Below are 14,264 nucleotides of genomic sequence, written 5' to 3' on the forward strand. Positions count from 1 at the left end.
ACTGAGACATAAGGGGCGGCACCTCTCCCCCGCTTCAGTTGGGTTCCTGTCCTGGAAGGAATCCCACTGTGGCGGTGCCTGTCATGGGCGAAGAGAAAGAAGACCCAGGCCCGTCCCGGCGCGGGAAGAACAGGTAGCTTACCTGTAGCGCCGGCCGTCGGGTCCTGGAAGCGCAGTCCCCGGGGTCCCTGGGGCTCCGGGTTCGTGCGGGCGTGGATGGGATCCCGGTGGCTCCGGGAAGCCCCCACCGCGCCGCCCTCCCCTCGCGCACGCCGCATCTCGATCCCCGTGGCAGGGGAGAGACGCTGGCGTCTTCCGGCCGCTGACGTCGGCGGCGCTTGGAATGCTGGGTGCGCCGGCTGACGTCAGCAGAAGGCGACGGTGTAATGGCGCCGGGTGCGACGCCGGCCGGCTTTCTGAAGCGCTGGGCCGGCGGTCGCAGGGGGGAGGGGAGGAAGACGCTCACCAGGCGGAGGCATGCAGATTTAAAGGGGAAGACAGCGGTAGATCGGCGGTGCAAGATGGAGTCCGAGCAGGAACGTTCAGCGTCCCTGCCTCCCTCACAGCCCTCTGGCAGAAAGCATGGAAGCCATTCAAGCAGCAGTCGCCCCAGCCGCAGGTCGGGGCACTCCTCAAGGTCCAAAGAGCGCGGGTCAGGTGCTCCGACGCAGCCTCCAAATCCGGTACCCTTGATTACGGGTGGTGAGTGATCTTCGTGAATGTCAGCAGTATGTTAATAGGGGGTTTTTCTATTGTATGCTTCACCCTGTAGGAAAGGCCCAGAAAAGCAGGAAGCAAGAAGAACAATAGGGATTGTGCTATATGTAAATCTCCCCTAGCAAGAGACTGGCAAAAAGATCTCTGTGCTTCGTGCATTCAGCGAACTATGGCGGAGGAAGCACCTAGTTTCGCAGCCAATCTAATATCTGCCCTCAGGTCAGAAATGGAAGGCTCAATTAAGTCCTTATTGAAAAAAGGGAAAAAAAGCAGGAAGGATTTCCCTAGTTCCCCCTCAGATTCCGCATCAGTATCATCTCAGGCGGAAAAATCATCCTCCTCAGACTCCTCAGATAGTGACACAGGGGGTAAGCCATGTTTCCCTGTAGAAGATACAGATGCCCTCCTAAAGGCCATTAGAACCACAATGGGCCTACAGGAAGAAAGGGCGGCCAAAACCCTAGAGGACGTCATGTTTGGGGGGCTTCAGGAGAGGAAAAAACGAACCTTCCCAGTAAACGCGAAAATCCAGGCGCTTATTGAGAAGGAGTGGAAAAAGCCTGAAAAATCGGGGGCCCTTCCATCCGCTTCTAAGAGGCGATACCCCTTTGAATACAAGGATACGGAAATATGGGACAAAGTCCCAAAAATAGATGCAGCGGTGTCCAGGTCTTCCAAAAGGTCGGCCCTGCCCTTGGAAGACGCAGGGGTTCTTAGAGACCCGCTAGACAAAAAAGCGGACTCATATTTGAGGCACGCATGGGAAGCAACAGCAGGAGGTCTTAAGCCGGCGATAGCGGGCACCTGCACGGCACGCTCCCTCATGATCTGGCTGCAGCAGTTAGAAGAGAAGCTGGCGTCAAGGGTCCCAAGAGAGAAGATCTTATCAGACATGTATCTCTTGCACGGGGCAGCGGCTTTTCTGGCAGATACCTCGGCGGACTCTATGCGATTAACAGCCAGAGCAGCGTCACTATCAAATGCTGCTAGACGCGCGTTATGGCTTAAAGGCTGTCCGGGTGACCTTCAGTCCAAGACCAAATTGTGCTCTCTCCCCTGCGATGGCCGATTCCTGTTCGGCAAAAACTTGGATGATATTCTGGAGAAAGCAGGCGATAAGAAAAAAGGCTTCCCCAGATTCCCTATGGATCAGAGGAGACAGCCCTTTCGGAGGGGAAGATTCAATAGAGGACGTCCTCCCGCTGACAGGAGAAGATGGGAGGATAAAAAGAAGAAAGAATCAGGGTTTATGTTTGGTGGAGGCACCTCCACCTCCAAAAAGTCACCACAGTGACGCCAGTATTCCAGTAGGAGCGAGATTGGCACTCTTTTTCCAGGCCTGGGAAAAGATCTCCTCCAACACCTGGATTCTGAGCATCCTAAAAGAAGGCCTGAAAATCCCCTTTATTCGTCAGCCAAAATCCGTGGTCGTCATCACACCTATCAGGAAGATGACCGAAGAACAACTGGCCTTAGAAACAGAAATCCTGAGCCTGATAGACAAGCGGGTACTGTCCGAGGTGCCACGCTTACAGGAAGGAAAGGGGTTTTATTCACCCCTTTTCCTAATAAAAAAACCGGATCAGTCGTTCAGGACAATCATAAATCTCAGACGCCTCAATCTATGGATAAAGAACCCGACCTTCAAGATGGAATCAGTAACTACGGCAGTGAAGCTGCTACATCAAGATTGCTTCATGGCCGTAGTCGATTTAAAGGATGCGTATTACCACATCCCTATCCATCCAGATTACCAGAAATACCTGAGGGTAGCGCTTTATATTCAGGGCACACTAAGGCACTTTCAGTTCAGGGCTCTTCCGTTTGGCATATCCATAGCCCCGAGGGTCTTCACCAAGGTCATAGCGGAAGTGACAGCCTTTCTCCGGATTCACGATACGGTCATAATACCATACCTGGACGATTTTCTTATAGTGGGCAGTTCAGAGGACCACTGTACAGCACAGCTGACTCAGGTGATCAACACCTTGCAAGAGTTAGGGTGGATAGTCAATTTCAAAAAATCAAAATTACAACCCCTAAAGAAACAGACCTTCCTAGGATTTATACTGGACTCAGAAAGGCAAGAGTGTCTGCTCCCAGAGTCCAAGATAGAGAAGGTGCAAAATCTGGCCTTGGCAGGCCGAAACCAACCATGTATGACATTAAGAAAAGCAATGTCCCTGCTAGGTACCCTAACATCCTGTATTCCGGCGGTCAGGTGGGCTCAGTTTCACACCCGGCAACTCCAGTGGGAGATACTAAGAGCACAAAGATCGCTAAGAGGGCGTTTGGAAGGAAAGCTGGAGCTTTCCTTAAAAACCAGAGACTCTCTCAACTGGTGGTTGAACGAGACAAATCTGACCTTAGGAATACCATGGGACAGACAGGCGACAGATATAATTTTAACAGATGCAAGCTCCTCGGGGTGGGGGGCACACCTAAGGGGCCTCATAGGTCAGGGTTCCTGGACACCTCAAGAAAGGAAGGCATCCTCCAACCTGAGAGAACTGTGTGCAGTGGGCAAGGCCCTAAACCACTTCATTCCGCTACTCCAGGGTCAAGATGTACGCATCATGTCAGACAACAAGGTAGCAGTGGCATACATCAACCACCAAGGAGGGACAAGATCACACTCCTTAATGGAGGCAGCAACAAACATTCTGAGCAGGGCAGAGGATCACCTACACTCCGTGACAGCCCTACACATAAAAGGGGCAGAAAACATAGAGGCAGATTTCCTGAGTCGCAATACCCTGAGGCAAGGAGAATGGGCACTAAACCGATCCATTTTTCAAAAGTTAATTCAGCTTTGGGGGGAACCGGTGATAGACCTCTTTGCAAACAAGCACAACAGGCAAACAAAGGTTCTGCTCTCTAAACCCAAGGGAAAACCCATGGGCAGTGGACTCATTGCACATCCAGTGGAACTTCAGACTGGCTTACGCGTTCCCCCCAGTAGCTCTGATCCCGACTGTGGTAAGAAAAATCAGAAACGATCAAGCCAGGGTGATTCTAATAGCTCCATTTTGGCCAAAAAGGCCCTGGTTCGCTCTGCTACGGAAGATGTCCCTCTCCGATCCTTGGGTTCTGCCAGAAATCCCGGACCTACTAGCTCAGGGTCCAATATTACACGCTCAGGTCAAAGGATTCCATCTGACGGCGTGGAATTTGAAAGGTCGCTTTTAATAGATAGGGGGTTCTTCCCTGGGCTGGTGGCCACTCTGCAAAAAAGCAGGAAACCGGTGACTACTAACATCTACGGCAGAACATGGGATAAGTTCCTACAGTTCTTGGGTAAGCCGTTAGGGAAAGAACCTCCGATTAGTGACATCCTAGAGTTCTTACAATCTGGGTTGCAGATGGGGTTAGCAGTAAACACACTTAAGGTTCAGGTGTCGGCACTAGGGGCGCTCTACAATTGCAAACTGGCATCAGATAGGTGGATAGCCAGATTTATTAAATCCTGCCATAGAGCTAGACCTATTCCAATACCTAGAATAGCCCCCTGGGATTTAAACCTGGTGTTAGAAGCCCTTACAAAAGAACCGTATGAGCCATTACATCAGCTACCCCTAAAGTTTTTGACCCTAAAAACGATCCTGTTAGTAGCCCTCACATCAGCCCGCAGGATAAGCGACTTACAGGCTCTCTCAGTAAATCCTCCTTATACGCAAGTCTTTCAGGATAGGGTAGTGTTAAGAACAGACCCCAGTTATCTGCCCAAGGTAGTGTCAGATTTCCATCGGGGTCAGGAAATTGTTCTTCCATCCTTTTGCGAAAATCCAAAAAATCTGGGGGAGGAAAAATTCCATAGTCTGGATGTTAAAAGAGCTCTTGTAGAATATATATCTGCCACTAGCCAGTGGAGGAGGTCACAGTCCCTATTCGTAGCTTTTCAGGGTGCCAGGAAAGGCTATGGGGTTTCAAAAGGGACTATTGCTAGATGGATCAGGGAAGCCATTAGTGTAGCCTATTCAGCTAGTGGTATCCCGATTCCTGACGGCATCAAAGCTCATTCCACCAGAGCCGTGGCGACCTCCTGGGCTGAAAAGGCAGAGGTATCAATCGAACAAATTTGTAAGGCCGCTACCTGGGCCTCACCTTCAACCTTCTTTAAGCACTATAGATTAAATCTATCCTCCTCTGCTGACTTAACCTTTGGTAGAAGGGTGCTGCAAGCGGTGGTCCCTCCCTAAGGTGTTTCGAAGTCTCCAAAAATCTCTCATGTGGTGCTGTCATGGGTGAAGGGAAAACCACCATGGTTACTTACCGGTAGCCGGTTTTTCCGGAACCCATGACAGCACCCGTACATTCCCCCCCTTTTTCACTGTATGGTGTGCACAATTAGTAGGGTGTTTTGAGTGTTGTGGTGTTGGATAAACATGTAACTAACCGGGAAGTCCTCTCAATGCTCTGTAACCCAACTGAAGCGGGGGAGAGGTGCCGCCCCTTATGTCTCAGTAGGTTCCTGTCCTGGCGGGGCGGATCCCTCTCTCATGTGGTGCTGTCATGGGTTCCGGAAAAACCGGCTACCGGTAAGTAACCATGGTGGTTTTCCTTCCATATTACTTTAGTCCCTGTGAAGCACCTGAAGGGTTAATCTTCTTGAATGTAGTTTTGAGTAGCTTGAGGGGTGCAGTTTTTAGAATGGTGTCACTTTGGGGTATTTTCTGCCATATAGACCCCTCAAAGTGACTTCAAATGTGAGGTGGTCCCTAAAATAAAATGGTTTTGTAAATTTTGTTGTAAAAATGAGAAATCGCTGGTCAACTTTTAACCCTTATAACTTCCTAACAAAAAAAAATTTTGCTTCCAAAATTGTGCTGATGTAAAGTAGACATGTGGGAAATGTTATTTAGTAACTATTTTATGTCGCATAACCCTTTGGTTTAACAGATTAAAAATTCAAAATTTGAAAATTGCAAAATTTGCAAAATTTTCGCCAAATTTCCGCTTTTTTCACAAATAAAAGCAAAAATTATCACTCTAAATTTACCCCTATCATGAAGACCAATATATCACGAAAAAAAAATCTCAATCGCTAGGATCCGTTGAAGCGTTCCAGAGTTATTACCTCATAAAGTGACACTGGTCAGAATTGCAAAAAATGGCCAGGTCATTAAGGTCAAAATAGGCTGGGTCATGAAGGGGTTAACTTATGTGAAGCACCTGGGAGTTCATGGCGCTTACCACACATCTAGATACAGTGGGTACTGAAAGTATTCAGACCCCTTTAAATTTTTCACTTTGTTTCATTGCTATATAAGACCTCACAGTGCATATCAGACAAGTGGGAATTTGGGAGGTTTTGAACATCTTGAGGGGTGCAGTTTTTAGAATGGTGTCACTTTTGAGTATTTTTTATCATATAGGCCCCTCAAAGTCACTATAAATGTGATGTGGTCCCTAAAAAAAAAAAAAAAAAAAAAATCAAAAAATGGTTCGGTAAATTTTATTGTAAAAAGGAGAAATCGCTGGTCAACTTTTAACCCATATAATTTCCTACCAAAAAATTGTTTAAGAAATTGTGCTGATGTAAAGTAGACATATGGGATCTGTGATTTAGTAACTGTTTTTTGTGACATGACTCTGATTTAAGGGCATAAAAATGAACAGTTTAAAAATTGCTAAATTTTCACCAAATTTCCGATATTTTCACAAATAAATGCAAGTCATTTCGAACAAATTTTTCCACTGTCATTAAGTACAGTAAGTCACGAGAAAACATTCTCTGACTCGGTGGGATGCGGTAAAGAGTTCCACAGTTATAAGCACATAAAGTGACACTGATCAGAATTGAAAAATTTGGCCTGGTCAGGAAAGTGAAAGAAGGCTTAAGGGTGAAAGGGATAAAAGGTTGTCCAGATTTATAAAAAATGTGTGCGTTATTCTATGAGCAGCGCCACACCTGCCCATAGGTTGTCTGGTATTACTGCCCATGAAGCTAGTTGGGCTGAGGTTAAATACCACACACAACCAACGGGTTTCTTTTTAGAAAAAGCAGTGATATATGGCCGTGTGTTTGTGTATATACAATATAATATATATTTTTTGTTATTTTCTGTTCAGAAAGCGAATGCCTCAGCTGTAGAGCTATTTGAGATTCCTGTGAAGGAGCTCTCCTATGACCAGCTTCAGTTATTAAAGGTACTTTTCTGCTTTGTAACACTGTAATTAACTACAGTTGAAACCAGAAGTTTCCATACACTATATAAAAAGTCACATATGCATGTTTTTCTCAATATCTGACATGAAATCATAATAAACCTTTCCCGTTTTAGGTCATTTAGGATTACCATACAGTTAGGTCCATATATATTTGGACAAAGACAGCATCTTTCTAATTTTGGTTCTAGACATTACCACAATGAATTTTAACCAAAACAATTCAGATGCAGTTGAAGCTGAGACTTTCAGCTTTCATTTGAGGGTATCCACATTAAAACTGGATGAAGGGTTTAGGACTTTCACCTCCTTAACATGTGCCACCCTGTTTTTAAAGGGACCAAAAGTAATTGGACAATTGACTCCAAGGCTATTTCATGGACAGGTGTGGGCAATCCCTTCGTTATGTCATTCTCAATTAAGCAGATAAAAGGCCTGCAGTTGATTTGAGGTGTGGTGCTTGCATTTGGAAAGTTTTGCTGTGAAGGAAACAAGCGGTCAAAGGAGCTCTCCATGCAGGTGAAACAAGCCATCCTTAAGCTGCAAAAACAGAAAAAACCCATCCATTGGCAGCGTCATGTTGTAGGGTTGTTTTGCTGCAGGAGGGACTGGTGCACTTCACAAAATAGATGGCATTATGAGAAAAAAAGATTATTTGGCAATACTGAAGCAACATGTCAAGACATCAACCATGAAGTTAAAGCTTGGGCTGAAATGGGTCTTCCAAATAGACAATGACCCGATGCATACTGCCAAAATGGTAACAAAGTGGCTTAAGGATAACAAAGTCAATGTTTTGGAGCGGTCATCACAAAGCCCTGATCTCAATCCTATTGAAAATTTATGGGCAAAGCTGAAAAGGTCGGTGCGAGCAAGGCGACCTACAAACCCGGATCAGTTACATCAGTTTTGTCAGGAGGAATGGGCTCAAATTCTGACCAACTATTGTGAGTAGCTTGTGGAAGAATATCCCAAACGTTTGACCCAAGTCATTCAGTTTATGGGCAATGGTACCAAATACTAATGAAATGTATGTAAACTTTTGACTTTGCGGTAAGTAATAAAAATGCCATAAAACATTCTCTCTCTCATTATTCTGGTACTTGGCAAATAATAATTATGGTAATCCTAATTTACCTAAAACGGGAAAGGTTTATTCTGATTTCATGTCAGAAAAAAACAAGAATGTGTCCTTCTTTTATATAGTGTATGAAAACTTAAGGTTTCAACTGTATCTGCAGTCAGCTTATTTTTGTTTCTCGTGTGACTATTTAACCATGGCCAGAATGAAATCCTGACAGGCTCCCTCATTACAGAAGTATGTTTTACTAAAACTGCACTGGAAGAAGTGTCTGCTGAGCGACTCGACTCCCCTCTTAAAGAGAACCAGTCATGCCGCATAACACTAATAAACTGCAGATATGGGGTTAATCTGTGCATTAATAAGGTGTCTGCCCTACTGAAAGTTCGGCAACCAGTAGAAAATGGACTTTATTCCTCTTGGAAGCTGTCGGTTCTCAGTCATGCAGGTGTTTAGGTGCAGCTATGGTCACCAGTTACAGCGCTGTAAGCACGCTCTGGCACTGACAGCCAGCTGTCAGTCAAAGTCCTGGGACATGCCTATAGCGGCCGCGCACAGTGCTTTAAGGTGTGACTGGAGCCTCTGGGCACATCTGTATTACTGAAAGCTGGTGGCTCCCAAGAGTGATAAAGTTCGTATTCTCCAAGTGCCGCACTTTTGGAACCACGGCCGGGCACCTTCATAATACCATTAACCTGTATTATGCTAGTGTAGAAGCTCACTCGGGAAAGTGGGTAACACACTTAAAAACTGCAACTGGCTCTGCTGCTTCCTGTATAGACTAGAGATCCTCCACGCAGTCCCTAGGGGTTTCTGCTTGAGCTGAGATAGCCCTAACCACAGACTAGACGATAGCAACTCAGACCTATGCTGTCTGAAAGACCATCGAGCACTTCACATTCCTCCTACAGAAGGGAAAGTGTGCGGAAATGAAAGAGATCCTAGAGTGAGTAAATCAAACTGTTAAATACAAAATAAAAGATTAAGTACGTACTGTTAGAAAATATGTTGTCTACTTCCTAAATGGAAGCCAAAAATAAGTGCAGGATAAATAACATGAACATTAGTAAGAGAAACCCTAGCTGGTCTTTCACTGAGTGACTTAAACTGCAGCAGTATGGCTGGACATCTAAATGAGACCATCACCAGCAGGAAATACCAGCGGTGGGAAAGTATATAAAGCCGCACCCGAGAGGTGTTGGGTCAGACAAATGAGTAAATGTAAAACCCCTATTACCCTATAAAGACTGAAGCAAATATAACACCTGAAGAAAAGGTGTATCTGCTGTGGCTCAGTGGACAGAGAACCAGACGGCAATGCGCAGGCTCAAGGGTTTGAGCACAGGTGCATGACATCCTGCAGGCTAACCTTCACTTTAATCACAATAACTGGAGGATTTTATCAAGAATACTCAGAGCTTTAAATCTTCCTCTCTTATAATCTTTAAAATACTAACATTTTTATAAATTAATGTCCTTACAATGCTTTTGTTTTCTTTTCCAGCTTGCTCATGTTACTGCTCTAAAGCTACAAGATCATTCTGGTATGTAGATGTCTGATATTAAGGGGGTTGTACCAAGTTAATAAGTTAGCCCCTAACCTGTGAAAATGAGATAACTTATTAATCGTTAGGGGTCCAGCTGCTATGACCACAACTAATCTTGAGAATGGGGCCCCAAAGAGCCACATGCAAACGGCGCAGAGGTCGAGCATGCACACCAACTCTGTATTCATTGAGACTGCTGGAAATTGTCAACTGCAGCACTGCTTGATTGATGGCTTTCCCATAGAGAATGATTGTGTGCCTGCTCAGCCTCCGCTCAGACGGGCCCCTCAGTTATTGCTATGACTGTTCGTCCACATGAAGGTGCAAACAAAGAGCAATACATTGTTATGGTGAAACATTTTCATTCCCCCAGATTTTCCCATGAATTTTAGATGTGCAACACTGAATGTTTTATTATCTTTAAAGGGAACCTATCACTTTGGATAGCCATATTTACCCGCAGATGTAGAGACAGTCTGCAGGTTAGTGGGGTTAGAAAGGTGTCCGGCCACTGTATATGTTTGCCAACATGATTACAGACACTGAGTGGCAGTGGTAAGTACACCCTGGTTCTTTGACTGACGGCTGGCTCTGCGCTCATGTACTGCAGACAGCTGTCAGAGTTCTGGGCGTGCTTACAGCTGCCATGAGCAGTGACTGTAGTCACACTTTCAGTCATACAGGCTGTATGACTGAAGGCCAGAGGGTTCATTTTCTCCCAGGAGCCGGGCTTTCAGTAAGGCAGCAGGGCACCTTTCTTATACCATTTACCTGAGGGATAACCCTATGATTGCAGGTTAATAGTGGTAGAAAGGTGCTACAGGTAAACAATACTTGCATAATGCTGAAGTTTGGTAAACTACTCACAAGTCATCTAGGGCAGCTTATTATTCTGCACCAGTGAGTCAGAGGAAGGGACTAAACACTTACCCTCAAGAACTTGATACTTGAAGTTAAATATCTATATATAATTGCCAGTTGGGACTTCCAGCCGCTGTCCCCAAATCCCATAACGCACCGCGGCAGTGTCACTTGCACAGGTGCAGTTCGTGGCCACAAGACCACGAACTGCGCCTGCGCAAGTGACATACACGTCTCCGCTATTCCCATGCAGGCACAGTAACAGCCGCGTCGTTACTACGCACGTGCGGGAATAGCGGTGACGTGTATGTCACTTGCGCAGGCGTAGTTCGTGGCTGCACGTCACCACTGTTCCCACGAATGCGCAGTAACAGCCAGAACTGCACACTCTATCCGAGCATGCGCGGTAACAGCAAACACCCCTCAAGAAACACTACACCAGATATCAAAATACAGCACACAACAAGGAAGAAACGGTGTACAAGGGGTGAAAGAGGTCAAATGTCCCAACACATACAATACAAAAATGTAGAGGGATGATATAGAACAGATATGTTGGAAAGCGCAAACGGTGTGAGGTATGTCCGCTGCTGTCAGCACCACTAAGCCATACACAGATGTTAATTTCACCGCACCCCCGATGCGATAGCATGGGGCTTGTTTCTAGTATTATAATAAACCCTGAACCAGTGGCCTATTTCACTCAATTAAACATACATATTTTCATATTACTTATAATAAAATGCAGGTGATAAATGCACGGGTTAAGTCCTTTTGTTTGTTTTTTTACAGAATGTATTTTTCTGTGTTTATTCAGCATTACCATGATGAGTAATTTGTGCACCAAGTCTTGCGGCATGCTTTATCTATCCAGCCGTGACTCATAACATAGCTGGTCTACAAACAAGCCTCTCCCCAGCATGGCAAGATCACATCACAATCTTTTTCACTAAAGAAATTGGTGCAGGATAAAGGCAAACCTGACCAGCTCTGCAAGGATGAATTAAGAGCTTTTCTTCCCTTAATTCTCCAATTGATGATTAAAATGTTTTCTCCACGAGGATTACACGGCCAGGAACTGAGATTTAATTGCAGACCTTGCTCTCATATTGAGCCAGTGTATATTATTCAGCTTTAAAGGGTCATCTTGTTTAGAAAACCTGTTTTCAACTACTGTATTAGGAATTTCTGAATTAAAGGGGTTGGATAGACGACGAGTTGCTGGTTGATAGCAGTCCTATTGGTTGGAACCCAAGCGATCTTGAGACTGGGGTTAATAAGACCCCTGAGTACAGCGATAGTTGAGTATCATTCCATGCATTATCTACGGGTCTTAATGAGAGAGTCAAGCTCTGTACTTGGCTATGTCTGTCAGTCCCATAGACAGTTAATTGCGCAGTGATGCAGTATCTCTTTAGTTTCAGGTTATTTCTCAAATTCTGACCTCACAAGTGTGAGGACAGAAAAAAATGTCTTTCTCACTGTCCACTACGTTACATACTCTTTACCAACAGTTAGTTAATTTATATTCTGTTTTATGATTTTTTTTTATTACATTGATTTCTCTCGGAAGTTTTCACAATTTTTGCAAAATATTATTGTAACTTTTATACTTGTAATTTTTACTTGCAGATTCCACTGAAGATGAGTGCTCTGTGTCTGATAATCAGCCTTTTCCTTCTCTTCAGACGGTAAAGATTTTATTCTACACTGCTCAAAAAATAAAGGGACCACTTAAACAACAGAATATAACTCCAAGTATATCAAACTTCTGTGAAATCAAACTGTCCACTTGGGAAGCAACACTGATTGACAATCAATTTCTCATACTGTTGTGCAAATGAAATAGTCAACAGATGGAAATTATTGGCTATAATCAAGACACACTCAGTAAAGGAGTGGTTCTGCAGGTGGGGATCACAGACCACAGAGTCTGTAGACACCGCGGAGAGCGATCTGCTGCCTGCAACATTTTCCAGCATGACCGGTTTGGCAGTGGGTCAGTAATGGTGTGAAGAGGCATTTCTTTGAAGGGTACCACAGCCCTCCATGTGCTAGTCAGGTACCCTGGTAGCATTAGGTACCAGGATGAGATCCTCAGACCCATTTTGAAACCACATGCAGGTGCACTGGGCCCTGGGTTCCTTCTGATGCATGACAATGCTAAACCTCATGTGGCTGAAGTGTGTCAGCAGTTCCTGCATGATGAAGGCATTGATGCTATGGACTGGCCTGCCCTTTCTCCAGACCTGAATCCAATCGAGCACATCTGGGACATCGTGACTCATTCTATCCACCAACGCCACTGTGCACCACAGACTGTCCAGGAGTTGTCTGTTGCTTTAATCCAAGTCTGGGAGGAGATCCCTCAGGAGAACATCTGCCTCATCAGGACCATGCCCAGGCATTGAAAGGAGGTCGTACAGGCATGTGGAGGCCACACACACTACTGAGCATCATTTCCTTGTCTTGAGGCATTTCCACTGAAGTTGGATCAGCCTGTAATTTGATTTTCCACTTTGATTTTGAGTATCATTCCAAATCCAGACCTCCATGGAATATTAATTTTGATTTACATTGATCATTTTTATGTTTTATCATTCTCAATGCCTTCCACTATGTAATGAATAAAGATTTATAACTGGAATATTTCATTCAGTGACATCTAGGATGTGGTATTTTAGTGTTCCCTTTATTTTTTGAGCAGTGTATTTAAGGTCAAAATGATTGTGCTTCTATTAGATGATATGCCACTTTTACAATCCGGATGTTTTCTAGGTGCTAGAGGCTGTACCTGAAGATGTTGGGTTCAATATTGAAATCAAGTGGATTTGTCAAGAAAAGGTCAGTGAAAAATGTCTTTTGCCTTTTTTTTTTTTTTATTATTATTTATAGTTTAAAGGGGCTGTACAGGTTTGGGATGCAAATCCGCAGTCACTTTACACAAGTGCAGACTTGTGAATGATCACAATTCATGAGGAGCGAGCTGTCCGGTGACCACAAGTATGCACTTGGCATACCTCTGGCCACATTCCAACTAGACGTGTCTGGCCTCACTAAGTTCACTTGTACTGTGGTAGCCTTCATATACTTGCACGACCGCCGCACCCAGCACCAGAAAATCCCGACAGTGTGCACACTCTTCACATTGAAGATTCCCAAGTCTGCTGTCACGTATACTGACTGCACACTTGTGCCCCACGCCTCGACAACCCCTTTAATTGGTTCATTTCTGTGATTTTAAGCATGGGCAAGTGTGAGATTTTATCAAGAGCAGGGTTTATTTTACCTAGCAACAAGTGAACCCCTACTCCCTCTCGCCCAATCAAGGATCACCCGACAAAGCACCTTTCTTTGCACCAGAAGCAAGAACATTACCCAGTCCTGGTTCACTGGCACTGGTAGAACAGAAAGGGGGCCACCCCTGGTTTTGAAGTCCACCTCCATGGCTTTGCCTTTTTCTAGCCTAAGTTGCCTTATGACCATGACTTGCAGGAAGTTATATGTTCTTTATTCCAAAACTATTCAGGTACTCAAGCAAACAATGTTGTCTGGATTGCAGGTGACAAATTGTTCCAGCTGATATTTTTATTGCCATCTGCTTTTTTAAATATTTAGATTTTATAATTTATACTATATTTTTTTCCAAATGAAGCTCCAGATTAACTTGTTAAAATTGATGCTCTAGTTTTAATTGGCATTTTTTCGTCTTTTTTTTTTTTGTTTTCTTAGAATGGCAAATGGGATGGAAATTTATCAAGTTACTTTGACATGAACATCTTTCTTGATATTATTTTGAAAACTGTCCTGGAAAAGGCCGGCTGCCGTAGGATTGTCTTCTCATCATTCGATGCTGATATTTGCACAATGTAAGATAAAATGCCACAAAC

The 14,264-nt window shown here is 44.6% G+C and overlaps 1 protein-coding gene across 1 annotated transcript in view; it reads left to right on the top strand.

Annotated features, from left to right (window-relative positions):
* The window catches only part of GPCPD1 (glycerophosphocholine phosphodiesterase 1), a 116,051-nt gene that overhangs the window by 74,975 nt on the left and 26,812 nt on the right, over positions 1-14,264 (top strand). Inside the window, exons 13-17 of the mRNA XM_073553885.1 lie at positions 6,790-6,867; positions 9,471-9,510; positions 12,007-12,065; positions 13,153-13,218; positions 14,107-14,243. Coding sequence (XP_073409986.1) covers positions 6,790-6,867; positions 9,471-9,510; positions 12,007-12,065; positions 13,153-13,218; positions 14,107-14,243 — 380 coding nt within the window. The remainder of the gene's footprint in view (positions 1-6,789; positions 6,868-9,470; positions 9,511-12,006; positions 12,066-13,152; positions 13,219-14,106; positions 14,244-14,264) is intronic.

The sequence above is a fragment of the Dendrobates tinctorius genome, unplaced genomic scaffold, assembly GCF_039654945.1.
Source record: "Dendrobates tinctorius isolate UK_male_01 unplaced genomic scaffold, ASM3965494v1 ptg000203l, whole genome shotgun sequence".
Lineage (NCBI taxonomy): Eukaryota > Metazoa > Chordata > Amphibia > Anura > Dendrobatidae > Dendrobates > Dendrobates tinctorius.